The following is a 19,278-nucleotide window of genomic DNA, read 5'->3' on the forward strand; positions in this document are numbered from 1 at the left end:
CCCACTAAAATAAAACTTTATTTGTAGCATTAAAACGCTAAAAAAAAAATAACTAGGGCCTTCCATGCATGTGATGCCTATAAAAATCAAGTAGCCATGATGCTCATGGTCTATGAGGCATGAACTTGTATAGCCCATACATAAGGCTGGCAACTCCTCAATGTGTAAGGCCTGCGTGACTATATGGTCGATACATAAAGTTACATAGTGCACCTATTCATGGTTTTAATATAACCATCATGTGCACTTTGCAATATTATACGCTAACCATAACCGAACCTTCAAAAAAAATTAAGGCGGAACGATAATGCGGGCACAATCGGGAACCCGGGTCTACGATGGCTCTCATACCAATGTTGGAAAAAAAAAAGGTTCAACGGCCAAAACGGAAGCAAAATAAAACAACCAGGAACCGAGTATTATACAAGAGTGCTCGCAAAAGAGTTTTGGTGCATGAGTGTAGAGAAGAATGATCAACTCTCGTAGGCACGTTCGACAACTACTAGAGCGCTATCGAAATTTGTTCCACACCGTAAATCCCGAGTGAGGTGGAAGCTCATAAGCACTTTTACAAATGCAATTGAAGAATAGTCCGAGCTCGACTCTCATACACAACTCTATCTTTCAGAGCTGGTTTTATCATTAGAACTCGAATGAGAGTGAAATTGTATTTTCTCTCACACATACTTTCTCTCTCTCAATATGAGCTCTCACACCTCTCATACCTTTCTCGTGTATATATTGTCGTGTGTAGAAACCCCTACCCGTTCCCTTTTTATAGTGACAGAAATGCTTCCCTCATTCTTGTGGGAGTAACCTCCTCATGAATGTGCATAGTACATGACATTCATGGGAGGATAACCCCCTTATGAAGATGTGCAACTTCTCCCCACCTCTTTTCATGTAGTAATGTAAGTCAAATATAAAAAAGGTGTAGCCCACTTAGGTGTACACTCACCCTAGGGATGCACCTCATTCCTATATTGATGAATGTCTCTCTCTCGCTCACACACAACATAGAACACCGAGAGTGAAAATCTTCATGGAAGCCCATGAGCACTTTTTCTCTCTAAGCCGAGAGAACGCAAGTAGCTGAAGAAATACATGGATTCTATCTCTAAATCAACACAAAATACCAGAAGACACGCTTGACATAAATAAAGCACCATCCGCAAACTGCCATGGAACTTCAAACCCTACTAATACAAAGCACTTAGCCACAGTTAATATAAATATTATTATTATTATTTTTAAAAACCAAGTGGGATCCAGATTGGATCCACCTCATCGAAATCCGATCTGGATTTTAATTTGGATCTACATTTTAGATCCAGATCCTAATCTTGGATCCACACCTAGATCCGAATAGGATCCAAATTCCGAGGTTCGGATCCAGAATGGGTGATTCTCAATCCTAACCATTGATGAAGAACTAGTCTTTTTTTATAAAGAAAACCAGGATTAATGGAGAAAGAGAGGCACCCAAAAAGCAAAACCCCTCTCTCTCTCTCTCCCCGTGTTTGGAGATATTTTCCCTTAAAACATTATCCGCTCAAAATCTTGTCATAGAGAGATAGAGTATATCTGAGATCTAGAGGCACGATAAGAACTATCTTTCTTCAAAGTGTTTTAACGCCCCCAATTTGGTTACAAAACCGAAATGCAAATGGTTACAAAACCGAAATGCAAACATACCAGCGAGAACACTCCAAGTACAACCAAATAAGGAAAGTACTCCTGAATTTCTAAGTTGCACGCTCAAAGATTTGCTCAAAACCACAGTAAAAACAAATTGATATGTTCTTCACCGCTATCAAAATGTTCCAACAAACTGATTTAAAAAAACGCCCAAAATGACTTCGTACAATTAGCTTCACCACTTCCTTCTTTTCTCATCCTACGTTTCCTGCAAGCTCTGAGTTCCCTTGGAGCTCTTTAGTATTTGATTTCAGGAGCTTGATCTCAATCTTTGGCCCAATTCAGGAGCCATTAGAGAATTATTTACAGCTCTCCGAAAAATTCTTGCAAATTTTGGGCTGGCCATTTTGAACTTTGGATCTTTGGTTTCTCCCTTTCCTTCCTAGGCTAGCCATTTAGTATTTTGATCTCAGGAGCATGATCCGAGTGTTATGAGCTATTCGCCAATCCTCAATCTTTTGTCCCAATTCAGGGGCCTAGAGTCAAATTTTCCACCAATAAGCCGCATTCAATAAACACAAATAAAGATATAAATCGATACCGTTGTACAAGAGAGATTTTTGCTTTGTATGTGCATACATGGATGAGACCGGCACATACCATGGTACACTCACATGCATGTGGAAAGAGAGAGAGAGAGAGACTCCTTGCATTTCTCACGTTGCTTTATCTATTGTCAAAAAAAAAACAGTGCATTTTCATTCCTATCATCCAATACTATAGTATATAGAAGTTTCCATAACTCCAATACATATAATATGTGTGTTCGGGCTCTCGTCCAGATATGGATGGAAGGGGGAGCCAAAGTAAATGCTGATTTCAGTTGGTATCTTCTTTTAATACAGACTAGGAAACCAACACCCATTCAAACTCAAAAATGACCCTTCTTGAACTCCATGATGCATGTTCTGTTTCATCAAAATTTCAAAACTTGCTTGGGATGATTTCCCAGCTTCCCAAGTGCTTTATCTAGAGCCCTGTGGAAATCCTGAAAGGGGACCAGCTCCATCCTGAAAGGATCAACAAATCAGCAACATATAAATATGTACCAAGAAGGACATCATTGACAACAATACGAACTAATGCCATACACATCAGCCAGTTAGGATGATGGACACTATGTAATCCATAAATGTCACAAATTCCAACAAAGACCTCTCTTTCTCTCTCTCTCTCTCTCTTCCACTGGCTTGCAAGTGGCTGAGTCCATGTCGCATATGTACATTTGAGGACCCATGTGTGTGAGAGAGACTCTCTTCCACACTGGCTTGCACATGGCTGAGTCCATGTGGCACATGTACATTTGAAGACGCACGTGTATTTGTGTGTGCGATGTGTGTGTGTGAGAGAGTCTAAATTGTCAAGAGAATGATGAGTAACTCCTGAATTTACTAGTAGACAAACGGAATAACATTTCTTATTGAGGAGAGGGGCTTACTCATATTTGAACTTCCCTTCATGAACCAAGTCCAAGATGTAGTCTATCATCACTCTACACTCATCTGCCTTGTGTGAAGTCATCCAATTTTGCAACCAGAACCCTCTCAAAGAAAGATCCTGCAGCAAACAGCTTTGGCATGGTAAGCTGCAACACGAAGGAAAAGGCATAAAGAGATTGTATTAGAGCATGTTGAGATGAATTGTGTGCTCTATTCGGTAGGTGGCCATGGAGTTATGAGGATCAGTTATGGTCTTCTCAGTTGGGTTAGTGGGTTAGTGACTAAAGAAGAAGTAAAGGGAGTAGGAGGATAAAATTCTTGAGCATCTGGTAGATCTTCTCACGGCTATGTGCCCTGGCTTGGAACATGAATGCAGCCTCGAGAAGGAAAAAGTATTTATTGTTCACTACCAATAATTGAGTAGAAGAGAGAATGGGCTCTAGGCAGAGGCGGTCAGGGTGGCAGGAGCCACAACGCGATGTCTACATTTCCACTCTCACCAGGTCCCAAGCTAACATTCAAAAATAATAAATTAAAGTGAAAGCGGTTTATAATTGAGCGAGACGCGTGGGAGTGTGACACATGGTCTTATAGCTAGTGAGAATTAGCTCTCAAAAAAAAAAAGTGGAAGCATTCAAAACATAATTGTAGTAACACCCAGCAAAGTATACGCGTACAATTTTAGATAAGCGCCCAAGAATTATTGGGACATTCATTGCCCCGGTAACCGCTACTTTCCACCCATTTCTCTCTCTTAGTGCCAGTCCTATCAATAGATATTTCTCTCACTCAATAGCACACAAGTCCTCTCTCTTAAAAGCAATGCTCATCCATCTCTCTATACCAGGACCCATCGTCTCTTCCAAAGGTTCTAACCCCCATGCAACAAGTCCCCCCTCCCGCCCCTCTTTCCCTCTTTGCTGGGCCCTTCCCATCTCTCCATCGCCAATTCCTTTCTCTCTCCACAAAGCATTGCCCATCTTCCGTTGTTTCTCACTCGCTACACTTTACCTAAACCCCGTTGAACCAATCTCCCAACACTGAAGTGCTTTGTAATACACTGAAATTGAAGAGCAAATGTTTCTGAAAGACAAAAAGCTGGTCTTAGGACTCCATTGCAATATGTCACGTGGATTTGTGGCACTAAAAATAATATTAAGATTAATCAATAGCGATAATGGAGAAACCCAAGGCATATTTTTTTTAGATTTTTTGGGATTTTGGCCATGTTGTGACTGTAAAAGTCATGCAAGAGTGTTGTATACTAGGCTGTAACAACCATGTAACAGTCTTGTATAATGGGTAATAACAACCATGTAACAGTCTTGCATAATGGGCAGTAACAGACATGTAAAAGTCTTCCATAATGGGCTATAACAGCCATGTAACAGTCTTGTATAATGGGCTGTAACAGCCATGTAATAGACTCGCATAATGGGTTATAATAGCCATGTAACAGTTATGCATAATGGGCTATAACTATATAAGGTACATTGCCCCATGATTTTAATAAAGTGATCTTTATCTTGTGCTTGAATTTGCACTCTCCTTTGTCTCTCAATCTTAACATGCTATCAAAGCAAGGCTTGATACCCTAAGATATCCAGTATTTCGGGTGACCTTAGAATCATGATTTTTCTTCCTTCTTGGGCTTGAAGCTGTGGCGCATAAGCAATCTCATATTTCCAGCAACCTCACATTTCCAGCAACCTCATATTTTCAGCAATCTCACATTTCAAGCAACCTCACATTTGAAACTAAGGAATTAGTACCTTGAAAAAAAAAATTCCTTAGGGTTGAAGTTCGAGAGAGAATGAAAATGTCAGAAATCAAGCACAATATTTCCTAGGGAAGCAATCGATCTAACCACCCAGGATTGATGATTACTACAGTTCAGCTAGATGAGACAAACTACTTAGAATAGTCCCAATCTGTCAAATTGTTTGGAGGAGATTGGGTTATATCACAGAAAAAGTGAAAGAGCATCCCACAAATAATCCATCCTATGATGAATAGGATAGTGAGAACTTGACAGTAATGGCTTGGCTCCTTCACTCCATGCAGCCAAGTATCAGCAGGAGATTGATGCTTCTAAAGGATCCCAAGGATATGTGGGAAGCAGTAGCCAAGACATACTTACAGCGAGATCCTATGGCTATGATTTACCAATTGCACCATGAAATAGCAAATTTGCAACAAGGAGAAATGATTGTGGAAGAGTACTTTGGGATACCAAGGCATAAGTGGGAAGAACTAGACCACTATCAGCCTATTAAACTCAATGTTGATAACATTAAAAAACCGGTCGAGCAACGAAGGATCTTTCTATTCTTAAAAAGCCTTACATCCTGACTTTGAACTCCAGAGAGTAGAAGTTCTTACTTCTAAGAAAGAACAACTTGCTCACTGTTGAATCAATCTATAATTATGTAGAAAGGTTGTTGCAGAAGGACAAAACTCCAACATCCATTATGAACGATTAGCCTTTGCAACAAGCTTCAAGCAAGGAAAAGCAGGTACGAAAGGACCAAATCATGCCACCACTTTCTCCTGCTGGAAAGGAGAAGCTCAAATGCTCCGATTGTAGTAAGAGGAGTCACACTCGAGAGCATTGTTGGGACTTGTGTCCGACTTGAGATTGAAATTGAGGAATACAAGCATCCATACTGCATCAGGCAAGGGGGAGGAAACCTCATGCACAAAACCCAATGAACACGATCAAAGAGATCGGGCCATCAAAGATTTACAGCACCAGTTGACTGCTCCTAAGGCTTTAGTCAACTCTAAGTCCCCAGTAGAGCAGCCAGGTACATATGAAACTGCATACCATGTCTCCAACTCCACCTCTTTTACACCCTCGATTGTTGATTTAGGGGCTACTGACCATATGACTGGTAAGAGTTGGTTGCTTGTCTTTTTTTCCTGCTTTAAGTAGTGTTAAACTTGCTTAGGGATCCAAGACCAGTGCCTTTAGGAGTGCTACTTATAAATTTTCATCATCCTTGTCCTTACTCTTTGAGATACATGTGCCTTCTTTTCCTTCCAATCTTCTTTCTGTTAGTAGCCTGACAAAACAACTAACTGCAGTGTCACATTTTACCCCTCACATCGTGTTTTTCAGGACCTGACGAGAAAGACGATTGGTTGTGGTCATGAAAACAATTGATTGTACTTGTTCAAAACAGGATGCACTTCTATTGCTCTCAGCATTGAGTCTTGTATTCCTCCTGTGGCACACCCTCTTAGGCCACATGTCTCTGAAATCTTTAAAGTCATTGTTTCCAGATATGTTTGTTTCTTTGAATGTTCCTCACCGACAATGTGAGACCTGTCAATTGTCTAAACATTGTAGGACCTCTTGTACTTCTAGTGAAAATAGAAATTCTAAGCCATTCCATCTTGTTCATTTTGATGTTTGGGAGGGGAAGGGGGGGGGGCTGTTCCAGTCATTTGATATTGGTATTTTATCTCATTCATCGATGGCTCCTCTCATTATTCTTGGATTTATCTTATGCAATATTCAAGAAGGTGGAGGTGGCCAGGGCCCAGACTGCCTAGGTGCCAAAATACTTGTGTGGCCCTACGGTTTGGGGGGCTACTCTCCCGTGTATGATTTCAATGTGCAGCCCCCCAAACCGCAGGGCTACTACTAAGGGTACTTTATTGAAATCATACAAGGGAGAGTAGCCCCCCTGCGGTTTGGGGGGCTACTCTCCCCGCAGTTTGGGGGGCTACTCTCCCTTGTATGATTTCAATGAAGTACCTTTAGTAGTTAAAATATTTCACCCAACTTAAAATTTTTTGTTCTAATAATGCACGAGACTATCAAGAATGGGTTAAAAAATTATTTTCTTGAACATGGTATAGAAACTCAAACATTGTGTTTTTATACACCACAACAAAATGGTGTGGCAGAACCCAAATATAGACATTTTGTTAGGTAAAGAGGTATTTTAATAAGAAAGAAGGTTCTTAAGACCTATTGGGATGAAGCAGTTCTTACCGCAACTTATATGATCAATAGGATGCCTACACCTATTCTCAATGCTGCTTATCCTTTTAAACTTTTCCATCATGCACTTCCTCTGTTTTCTCTTCCACTGAAAACCTCTAGTTGTATTTGTTTTGCGCATACCTAGGGCCAGTTAGGAATAAACTAGGACCTCAATCTGCTAAATATGTGTTCCTAGGATACTCAAACTCTCAAAAAGTACACAAGTGCTACTGTCCGAAAACTAAAAGAAAATATGTCTGGAAGGATGTTAACTTGTTTGGGAATATACCTTATTTTTCTTTCCAAATAGATTCAATATTCACTATGCCACTTGACAATCCTATTACTCTTCCAATGGTCACAGATAGTTTGAGTAATCCAACAAAAGAATAGGTGGAATCTATTGAGAAACAACTAAAAGTGTACACCCAGAAAAAGAACAAAGGAAAGTCTAATGTAAACCATAAACCCCAACTTGTTGCCTCATCAGGTACTTCCCCTATTACCCTATTCCTTCTCCACTCAATTTACCTATTGCTGTAAGAAAAGAAAAAAGGACTTTTACTTCTCATCCAGTCAGTAAGTTTGTTTCTTATGCCTCACTTTCACCTTCCTTTCACACCTACCTTTGCTCTACTTCCTCTGTTCCTATTCCCTACCTCCTCCATAATGGAAAACATGATTGAGGAAATCATTGCCTTTGAGAAATAGTGAACTTGGGATCAGCCAGAAAGACAGTATGCGGTTGGATATAGGTGGGTGTATACCGTGGAGCACAAACCAAATGGTCTGAATTCATTGGATTTTACACAGTTATATGAGGTTGACTATAAGGAGACTTTTGCTCCTGTAGCAAAATTGAAATCAATACGGGTACTTTTATTTATTCCAATAAACAGGAAATGGCCACTCCAGCAATTAGACATGAAGAATACTTTTATTCATGGAGTGAGATCTCTTGGTGGGTATTTTTGACAGCAAGGATCTTGGTCCATTAAAATACTTCCTCGGAATAGAGGTGACATGGTCTCTAAACAAGGAATTTTTTTTATCTCAAAGAAAGTATACTCTCGATCTTCTCAATGTCATGGGAATCCTTGAAGCTAAACCAGTGGAATCTCCTATTGAGGTTAACCACATATTGTATGATCAGCACTCAGAGCCTCTGAGTAATCTTGGTGTATATTAGAGATTAGTGGGTAGATATTTATTTGACTATAACACGGCCAGACATTACATATGTTGTAAGTGTGGCAAGTCAGTTTATGCAATGCGCCATGCTCCCATCACTTAGTGGTTGTTTTCACATTTTACAATATCTGAAATCTGCTCCAGGGAGAAGGCTACTTTATACAAGTCATGGTCACCTTGATGGACAAGGTTTTTGAGATATAGATTGGGTTGGGTGTTCTCTTGATCGAAACCCAACAGTGCCTACTTTATGATGGTGGTAATTTACTCACCTGGACGATTAAGAAGCAGTTCTGTAGCTCTATCTTAAACAGAAGCCGAGTATTGAGCAATTGCAAGTGCTATATGTGAAATAATTTGGCTTTGTTCTCTTTTGTAAGAGATGGATATTATTGTATAAGCTCCTATTCCTTTACAGTGTGGTGATGAAGCAACAAATTTATCACTTCAAATCCTATATTTCATAAAAGAACCAAGCATATTTTAGTTGACTGCCACTTCGTCAGAGAAAAGGTCGCTTCAAACACAATACTACTCCATTTGTTCGATCTGAGAATCAATTGGCAGACATACTAAGGCCTCTAACCAAGTTCGACTAAAGGATACTTTGGACAAGCTAGGCATCTATGACATATATGCTCCAGCTAGAGGGGGAGTGTTGTGACGGTAACAGTCTTGTATAATGGGCTGTAATAGGCATTATCTTGTCCTTAAATTTACTCTCTCAAATCTTTTTTTTTTTTTTGGGTGAAATTGTTGACTTTTTCTCTCTCAATTGTAACAAGCCAGAAAGAAAAACATACAAACATATACAGAATGTCCTCTTTAGAAAATGGTGCAATCGTATAATGAAACTTCAATCCTGGCTGACATCATGCCACAATGCCCTTTCAGAAGAGATGGTTTTTTTTTGGGGAGAAACAAGTTATTAAGTATACTCGGCATTTTCATAATAGAAGATAGCGTCCAGTCATGGAATGAAACCTCAATCGTGGCTGACATCATGTCACAATACCCTTTCAGAAGAGATGGTTTTTACCCCCACTTTCCTTGAGGGATTTTGGGGGGGGAAACAAGTTATTAAGTATAATCTGCATTTTGGGGGGGAAACAAGTTATTAAGTATAATCTGCATTTTCATAATAGACGATAGTTTCTTTTGGGATGATTTTGGCAAAAAAGTGGCAAATATATTCTTTACATAGACTTTCCTAGAATAAACAAATTCAAAAGATTAGATCCCCAATTTTTTTTTACGTGTAATTATTCTTATTTTGAGGTATTGAAAAAATGAATCACCATACTTACCGAGCAGACATATTTTTAGAAAAATATGCATTGGATTTTGGTTGTACAGATGTGAGGACCTTGAATTAGTGGGTGTTCCTTGCAACGTTAAGAGAGAGAGAGAGAGAGAGAGAGGGGCAGAGGGAAGCAGAGTAAGTTCAAGCCCGAGTCGGGAGAGTGGAAAACAAACAGATAGTTGGGTTGTCAAAATGAAAGTATGCCCCAAAATTGAATATGCCCCTCTGAGCTACCATCCTCCACTTTCTCTTTTCTCACGGCTATTTTTGATGTCATTAGGTGTGGGAATTGAGTCGGGTCGACCTAATTGGGTTCGGGTCTGGAGATTTTGGACTTGATGGGTTGGGGCTAGGTCCATTTGCCCCTAACTTGACCTGGGTCGGGTTTGGGTTTGGGTTCGGATTCGAGTACAGGGATCAGTGGTCAACCCAACCCGACCAGACCCGACCCGACCTGGTATATATTAGTATAAATACATTTTAATAACATTAAGTATACAATATAAACTACATATTATCTGTTTTCTTATATATTTTTTATTGATCGGTCCGGGCGCAATTGACTTTGACCCAAAAAAAGTCAAGGTCCAACTTATAACTGGTGGTGTTGGGTCTAGGTCAAGGGTTGACCCACCCAAGTTCGCATTTTCTCAGCTTCTACATTCTGTTTTCTTTTTGTTAAACTATTGCTGATGGTCCTCTTCTTTTAGTTTAATGGAGAACTTTCTATTAACAAAGGCAGAACCGAAATCTTGATTACAGCATGAAGATTTAGGAGAAGTTGAAGCTACCTATTCAGAAAACAAGAATCCTGTAGGGCACTTTATCTCAAAATTTTAGATCCAACGGTGTCTAGCATGCTTGTGGATGCTCAAAGCATAAACATAGACTGGATGCCATAATTTCCCATAATATCTATTTCTAGGTTGTTTGTGTCTAGGTCTATTTATCAACAAGTCCTACAGCTTATAAAGAGAAGAAACTTGCACGAAACTTATATTTGTGACCTCATTACCTTAAATATGAAAGAGGAGGTAGAAACAGTGATTGGTTTCTTCGACATGCCTCCATAGGTCACCATCGTCCCCCCCTGCCTGTAACATTCCTTCATCAATTTGATCAATCATCCATACATGCAGTTATGTGCACGGGAGCACGCATGTGTTCTCACAAGCACACATTCTTTTTGGAAGATCACAAAAAGAGAAACGCGTGTACCTTAAGAATCTAAGGACTAAAGAAGCTGCATTACCACCAGTGCAATTGAAGCCCAACACTGGTTCAGATAGATTACCCTAAAAGAATTTGAAACAAGAAGAAAGAAATTCAGTGGAGCTGGAAACTGCAACATCCTAGTGAATTATGCAAGGCAGATCAACTAATTAAAACGTGTTAAAAGAACAATCTCACACTTGAAAGACTACTTTTATCTCCAAATGGTACTCAATTTCAGAAGAAGTATAAAGAAAGGATGATGATACCAGAAGAGACTTGATATTCTTCACTTCCAATTGGCTTTCTGTGAACACGTCATCTGCTCCAAGTTTCTTGAGTCTATTTTTGACTTCTTCTGCTCCAATCCTACAACACTAATTGTGATGGTTACATAAAGAGGAAAATACAGAATGCTAATAGGAAGCTCAGAAAGTCATTCAACTTCAATATATGCGAATAAAACAGAATGCTAATATGAATCTCAGAGAGTCATTTAACCTCAATATATGCGAATAAAACTCTGCACCAAAACAAACATTTTATTATTTAACTCCAATAACTTGCATACCAAACCTTCCTTCTAGTTTTAACTCAATAACCAAAAATAAAAATCTAGTCCAATCAACTAGCTATTTCAACAACATTTAAATGTTGATCCTTGAATTGTAGATGCCTCTCACTTGTGCTAACTACTGGCTATGAGGCCTCCCAGTGTGGCCAAGTGCTAGAGTTCTTTATACCAGCACCTACGTGGAATGTTGAAACCCCCAGCTTTACGTAACAAAAAGTAGATCAGAAATGTAAAAGGCTGGCTGCTGCCAACTTGAGTTCAGAGAAGTAAATAAGCAGAGAGCTGCTCCATACAATTATAAGAACAACAGCAAGTTGAAGCTCATAATAACCTTCTTCTCCAAAGTCATTACCATGAGATTCCTTTAACACATGCCAAGACATGGGATTGAGAAGTAAAGAAACACTCAAATAGAACACCTTCCGACTTCCAATTAACTAGCCATCTGAAGCCTCCAGACGAGCATGAGATCACCATCTAATCTAGCACCGAAAACAGTCACATAGATTCTGGCTCCTCTACTTGGTATTTATTATCTTACAACTTTATATCTAGTCCAGAAATAACATGTGGTAAGCATTCCTTCCGATTCTGGGGACCTAATGGTGTTTGGGAAGACGCTGTTCATGAAGCTATCCATGGCACTTTGATCATTACAAGTTACATTTTATCTGCCATTACTCTTCCAGCACATGAAACAAAGAATTTTTCCCCTACAGCTCTTGTCCAATCTCAGAAACTCATAATGAATAGAAATACAAATAACTCACAAGAAGCAAAAACACACACACAGCATACCTGACATGCACATCTAGGGAAAATTTTTGTGGACCCCAACGATCATGAAGAAAATGAGATTCCTTCATCCCATCCACCACTTTTCCTTGAGTGAGGACCCAAAAAGCTCCTGAAAGCCTCTAAAACAGTCCCCTTCAAATAAGATATGATTTGGAACCTAAAAAAATGTTCTAAATCCATTGCTTCTCCAAAATCAGATCTGCACCATCCATTGGAGTGGATAGTGGCTTTATGGGATTGGAACATCATAGAGCTTCAAATCCTCGTTATTTGGAGGAGACCAATATGGAGGCTTTTTCTAGCCATATAGGTACCTCACACAATCAAAAGTGGAGATGAGGTGGGGTAACACCATTTTTAGCTTACATACATGACAGACGTGTGTCTGTGTATATATATATATGACTTTTTGTCAATATTCTCTTCCTCAGTCTGTGACCACATCGATGGGTCATTCCTTCGACTAAAACATGACAGGTCGCTTCCCAAAGTATATCATGCATCAATACTCAAATGAGGGCCTAGATTATTTGGTCAAATGAGTGTCGATTGACAAACACGCATGGTTAGTTCCCCTCTTTGCAGGATGTGAAAGTTAAACACGGTGAAGTAGCACGGTTTATGTAGTTTAAAATTTTTCTTTTTCTTAGCCAGCTAGAACACTTACAAAGGTCCAAAGTACAAAATAAACTCAAAAGAATGAAGTAAGAACACAAATTTGGATTCTCAATTGCTACCACTTAATACAACTCTTTATTGCATTAAGAAAATTACATAAACATGGACTTGGGAACAAGAAACATAGACTGCAGCAAACGAAAATAAATTGCCAAAGGATTACCTCAATTGAACATGTTTCACCCCACTCGTGGTCTCCTCTTCCGATAGCAAACGGGATCAAGATCTTTCTTAGATCTCATAAATGTGGGAAGCCTTGGCTAGAACTCTTAAGCAGTATGCAAGTAACAAAACAAGCTTGGGCCCTTGGTCCCTTGATCTATGTGTGCGCGGCGTGCCCCCTTTTTGTTTCTCTAAAATTTTCGAAGTATGAGAGAAAGGGCTGAGATGAGGCTAGAGAGATGAGAGAGAGTGGCGTGCCACTTTTGGAGATAGAGTGAGAGAGATGTTACTTGTGTTGTAGAGAATGGGACGCCTCAAAATAAGACAATATATAGACTTGTGATTAGGGTTAGGGTTTAGCCATCCTATGGAGATTTGATCAAGACCATAGATCAAAAGAGACCTGTGGGGTGAGAAATCTTAGTCTTACAATCCATAGATCAGCCATCATGATCTTATGGAAGGTGTTAGAATCTTATTCCTCAACTGCTATGACCTAATCCCATCAAATATTTAATACATGGAAAATATAATTCTCTTTCATTTTATTTTCTGCACATGCCTCTTTTGAAAAGTCAATTAGCTTCCATTTTAAAATTTGTGTTTCAATTCAATTGATTGAATAGCATCTTGCATGTCAACACAAAATAAGTAACTTGTATACTAAATGTGGGGTGTGCCACTTACGGGGCTCTAGTGGGCCCCACACACCTCCCCACATGATCTCAATTGGTGGGGCCCATGAGTCTAATGATTTTGAGAAAATATTTTACTATTTTCTTTCTCTCTGATTTATTAAATACCTGAAAATGCAGTTTAAGCCTATTTATAAATTTGTTTAAGCCTATTAATAGATTATTTCTATTAATATAAAAATAATTTAAAATCAAATTAATTATTTCTAAATTAATTTAATGGGATTCAGTTCCAACTTCGTTAAGGAACCACACTAGATGTAAAAATACTAAGGCACTCCATTTCTACTAGAGACCATGAACCACACTCGCTTTCTCAAACTGACCCAATAGTACCCATGACCCACAGTCCATCAGAAGGGTTCATGATTGGGCTACCAAAGCCAACCAATAGCTAAAAAAAACACAATCCTAATCTATGGACTACAGGTTCCCCCCTAAAGACAAGTTTAGGTCACACAGATCTGTGCACATACATTACAATTGGTGCATGGGGGCTATCTCTTGCACATGTACACCCTCAATGGTGTCTACCTCCCAATACGACTATGATATATACATGTCGTGTGATAATCATGCCTACCAATCACATACAAAAATCACTACATTCTTTGGCTAACTACCCTAGTCATCTCTTTGACCTCATCAAGGGCTAACCCTGCAAACTCTTCTCGGTTGTGCTATATGCCCAAGTCTAGGATTTTAAAACCCAACTCGGCCTAGCTCATCAAGCATGGTTTGAGTTTTGGCATCAGTATTGCCAACTTTGGCCCCTTTGGACCATACTCCCACTAGAGTTCATTATTCCACTATTATCAAAATTTCATTACATGCCCTCATAAGACCTTTAAATGGCTACAAAATTCCAATATCTCCCACTAGGCCTATGAAGACCTTACAATCTCTCTTCCTCACTCTCTCTCAGCCTACATGTTTTATAAAAATATTTTCTACTACCCCCTTTGTCGAAGGGTTTACTAACATTGCCTATGTGGGAGGTATGTGACCTTTATCTCTCCAAGTTGTACCTCATTTCGAACATGATAGTAGTACTACGGTTTGGTATGCTTGGACATATGAAAGCGTGGCTCCTTAGACATACAAATTGCGGCTTGGTGGTCACAGAAGATCCTTGCACATGCGCATCGCATAGGCTCAAACTGTAGTTCATTGAGGAACTCCTTTATCCATACAGCCTCCTTGGCTACCAGACAACATGCCACATATTCTGATTCTATGGTGGATAGTGCCACGACATCCTGTTTCTTTGATTTCCAAGAAATAATGCCATCACCAAGCATGAATATATATCCAGATGTGGATTTCATATCATCGTGGTGACTTAAAAAACTTGCATCTGTATACCCTTGCACAACAATTTTTTATCCCCCTCCATATATATGTAAGTGCATAGTTCTTAGTTCCTTTTAAATATCTTAGAACTCTCTTAACCGCCTTTCAATGTTCAATCCCTGGGCTGCATTGGAACCAGCTAATTATGGTCATGGCAAAAGACAAGTTTGGTCTTGTTCCTGACATGACATACAACAGAGATTCTACTGCACAACGATAGGGTATTCTTTTACATGGCCTTTTTCTCGTCATTGTCATTAGGGCACATTTATAGACTAAGTTGTGTCTTCTTGTTAATAGTGGTCGATATTGGCTTATACTTATCCATTTCAAACGTTTCCAAAACCCTTTTGCAATAAGTTGACTGGGAAAGTTGAATGGTTTGGTTTACTCTATTTCTTGTTATCTTGATGCACAACACACATGAAGCTTCCCCTAAAACTTTCATATCAAAGTGTAGCGAAAGGAATTTTTTGTTTCCAACACAAGGGCCATTGAGCTACTAACTATTAGCATATCATCTACATAAAAGGATATAAACACAACATCACTCCCACTTAGCATGTTATAAATGCAGTAAGGGGATTTGAGGTAAACCCCACCTTGGACAAGGTTTCTTGAAATTTGATGTACCACTATCACAATACTTGTTTTAGACCATAAAGGGATTTATGAATTTCGTAAACTAGGGCCTCCTTTCCTTGGTCTACAAAACCCTTTAGTTGTTTTATGTATATCTCTTCTTCTAGTTCCCTATTGAGAAAAGTTGTTTTCACATCCATTTGATGAAGTTCAAGATCAAAGTGAGCAACTATAGCTATAAGGATCCTAATGGATGGAAATTACGTAACAGGAGAAAAGGCTTCATCATAGTTAATCCCTTCCTTTTGGGGGAACCCTTCGGCTCCTAGCCTAGCCTTATATTTTTCTACTTTCCCCTCTATGAGTTCAACTTCTTCTTGAAGACCCATGTGCACCCAATAGCCTTACGCTTTTGAGGTAGAGTACGAATTCACAAATACGGTTTGAGTTAGGGATTTGTATTCTTCATTCATGGCTTCTAACCAATGGTTCTTTTCAGGACAAGTTATGGCTTCTTGGTATGTGGTAGGCTCATGATCAAGCTCATCCCTAATTCTTTCATAGTATTCCCCTAGGTAGGTGAAGAACTTGGGTGGTCTTCTAATACAAATACTACTCCCAAGGGATTGTGGTTAGGGTTCTTGAGACAACCTGGTAACTAGCCCTCTCATAGAGATCAGCCTTCTTGTGACTAGTATTTGATTCAAGGAACTCCCCTCAAAGAAGTGGGCGTCTTTGCTCTCTATGACAGCCCCATTCTCAAGGTTGTAGAACCGATACCCCTTACTGTGGTCTTGGTAACCAATAAAGATGCATTCAACGGTTTTGAGATCAAGTTTAGCCCTATTTTGGTATGGGACTAGGACATGGGCTGAACAACTCCATACTCTTAGATGCTCAAGGGACGGAGCACAACCAATGAATATTTCGTGAGGAGTAAGAGGTGCAGCCTTAGTGGGTATGCGGTTGAGAATATATCTCACCGCCAATACTGCTTCTCCCCAAAAGTCAAGTGTTGCATGCCCATTTATACTTCTCACCATTTCTACGAAGGCCCTATTTCGTCTCTCAGTGACTCCGTTTTGTTCAGGTGTATAAGGAATAGTGTATTACTATATAATTCCATGCTCTACACACAAGTCTCTATGGCTCCACCCCTATTGATTCTTAGGATCGATTCTTAGGACTTTTATCTTTTGGTTTGTTTGATTCTCTACCTCGACTTTGTACTCCTTAAATCGGTCTGGGGCTTCGGATTTTGAATGCACTAGGTAAATATGGCCATATCGCAAGTGGTCATCAATAAACGTGATGAAGTATCTCTTGTGGCTCTTGATTGCCACATTCATGGGACTTGCATATGTCATTATGGATGATTTATATATTATTAGAATCTTCTATATTATTAGAAGCTCTTTGTGCCCCATTGGAATTTTCCTTATCATTTTTCCTTAAATGCATGATTCACACACTTTGGATAAATCTCCTTTGTAGTTTTCTAAAAGCCCATCTTTCTTTAGTTGGGACTTGCATATGTAGTAATGGATGATTTCTATATTATTAGAAGCTCTTTATGCCACAGTGAAAGGTTTTCCTTATTATTTTTCCTTGCACGCATTATTCACACAGTTTGGATAAATCTCCTTTATAGTTTTCTAAAAGGCCATCTTTCTTTAGTCTTCCCATTCTTTTATAACTTATGAGCCATAATTGCATGTTCCATAAATAAGCATCATTCTCATGAGAAGGAGATGAGACATAAGCAATTTCTTCTTTCATTTCAATAATATAGAGGTCGTCCTTGAGAAGACCGGTCATAACAATTTCACCATAATTCTTGACTGTCACCTTAGTAACAGAGAAGGTGGTGACATACTCGGCCATAGGGAACTTGGGGGCCGAAAACAAACACTTCCTCATTTCAGGAGCATAAAGTGTTTGTTTTATAACCATAGTCTTTTCATTCTTCATTTCTAACATACAGTCCCCAATGCCCAGAACTTCAGCCTTTTGGCTTCCTCCCATGAAGATATGTTGCTCGCCTGGCCTCACAGGTTTAAAATTACGATATCCATCTTTGATGTTTGACACATGGGTAGTAGCTCCAAAGTCAAAACACCAAGATGCACCCTTAGTGTCAGCTAACATGCTCTCAAAGACTACATGGCATGTTCTTAGCAATGTGACCGATCTTTTTTTTTCTAAACGTAATGTGATCGATCTTTTTACAGACAAAACATTGTCTCTTCTCTTTTGTAGCCTTATTATTGTCTTGTTCTCTCTCCCCCCTTTTGTTTTTTTCATTCTTCATTCTATTATTAAATTTCCCTCTCCCTTTTTTTGGTTTGAAATTTGATTTAGACTTAACCATGTGCATCGAATCTTTCGGTGTCGGTGTATCACGAGCATTGTCTCTCCTCCTCAGCCTTTAACCACCAGCTCCTCTAACCTAGGAGTAGCCTCTCTAGCTATAAGAGGGGCCACAAACACCTTCCATGAGGCGGGGAGAGTATTTAGAATGTGAACCACTTGCATAGGTTCATTGGGTCGAAGGTCGATCGCCTCCAATTCACAAACCAAGGCTCTGAAAGTGTGCATAGAGTCTTCCACACACGTGATAAATTAGCAAATTCCTTCTCAAGCCTTTCATGCATGGCTTTTACGATCTTGATGGTCCCGTACTCCGATGCGTACGAATCGTGCGTAGCCACCAGTAGGATACGCTTTGCAAGCATATTTTTGCACTCCCACTTGGTACATGCATCTCGGGTAGCCTGAGATGCATTCCCTATAGGATGAAATGATGGAGCCTCAGTGAGAATATCATGCAAACCTTCCTCATAGAGCACAGCGCTTCCATGAGGCATAATTCGTTCCATCATATCTCTCGGTCTTTAGCAATAGAACTTTTAATTGCTACGTTTACTTGTCCCAAAAGTATAAAATAATAACAAAGAAATAAAATAGTGGAAGCAAAAAACCCTTGCTTCGATACCAATGAAAGTGGACGATGAAAACTAGCACGGTCTATAGAATACTTACATATGTCCAAGAATTACAATCAAAACTCAAATAAATGTTTAAAATAAAACTTTGGATTCTCACTTGTTATCACCTTTCAAAAGTTTTTCATTACATAACTAAAATTACATCAATTGAGATCGGGAACAAGAAAATATAAGAAAGCATAAAACAAGATAGTGTGCCAAAAGATTATCTCTAATGGACTTTACACAGCCCACACAAGGTCTCCTCCACCAATGGCCCACAAAATCTTGGCCTTTCTTGAATCTCACCAAAATGGGAAGCTTGGTTAAACCCTCTACTCAGAACTTAAGAGCATGCACATGGAAGATGGGGCCTCTCTTACTTCTCTAACTATGTGGGGCATACCCCCTTTACTTCCTTGATGACCTAGGGGCATGCCCCTCTTTCGTTTCTAATTAGAGTGTATAAGAGAGAGAGAAGAGTATATATAGAGAGAGAGGGTGGCGTGCCACCTATGGGGGGCCGAGGGCCGGGGGGGGAGTGGAGAGAGCTCTAGGCTATTGTGTGTAATGGTGAAACCCATTGACATGTATTTATAAAAGTGAGGTAGG

At 39.5% G+C, this 19,278-nt stretch overlaps 1 protein-coding gene across 6 annotated transcripts in view; it reads right to left on the bottom strand.

The window, feature by feature from the left end:
* Positions 1-2,371: 2,371 nt before the first annotated feature.
* The window catches only part of LOC18423626 (enoyl-[acyl-carrier-protein] reductase, mitochondrial), a 76,302-nt gene continuing 59,395 nt past the window's right edge, over positions 2,372-19,278 (bottom strand). For 3 of the 6 annotated variants that reach the window (XM_020674361.2, XM_088874358.1, XM_088874359.1), the window contains 5 exons: positions 11,107-11,206; positions 10,844-10,920; positions 10,641-10,719; positions 3,137-3,255; positions 2,372-2,708 (listed from right to left, as the gene is read on the bottom strand). In XM_020674361.2, the coding sequence (XP_020530020.2) occupies positions 2,615-2,708; positions 3,137-3,255; positions 10,641-10,719; positions 10,844-10,920; positions 11,107-11,206 (469 nt within the window). In that variant the 3' untranslated portion in view covers positions 2,372-2,614. Of the gene's footprint in view, positions 2,709-3,136; positions 3,284-10,640; positions 10,720-10,843; positions 10,921-11,106; positions 11,215-19,278 lie in introns of all 6 variants that reach the window. The other 3 variants (XR_002282889.2, XR_016061164.1, XR_016061165.1) reach the window with 3 other exon arrangements.

Source organism: Amborella trichopoda, chromosome 8, assembly GCF_054954075.1.
Source record: "Amborella trichopoda isolate Santa Cruz 75 chromosome 8, AtrichopodaSantaCruz75HAP2 v2.0, whole genome shotgun sequence".
Classification (NCBI taxonomy): Eukaryota; Viridiplantae; Streptophyta; class Magnoliopsida; order Amborellales; family Amborellaceae; genus Amborella; species Amborella trichopoda.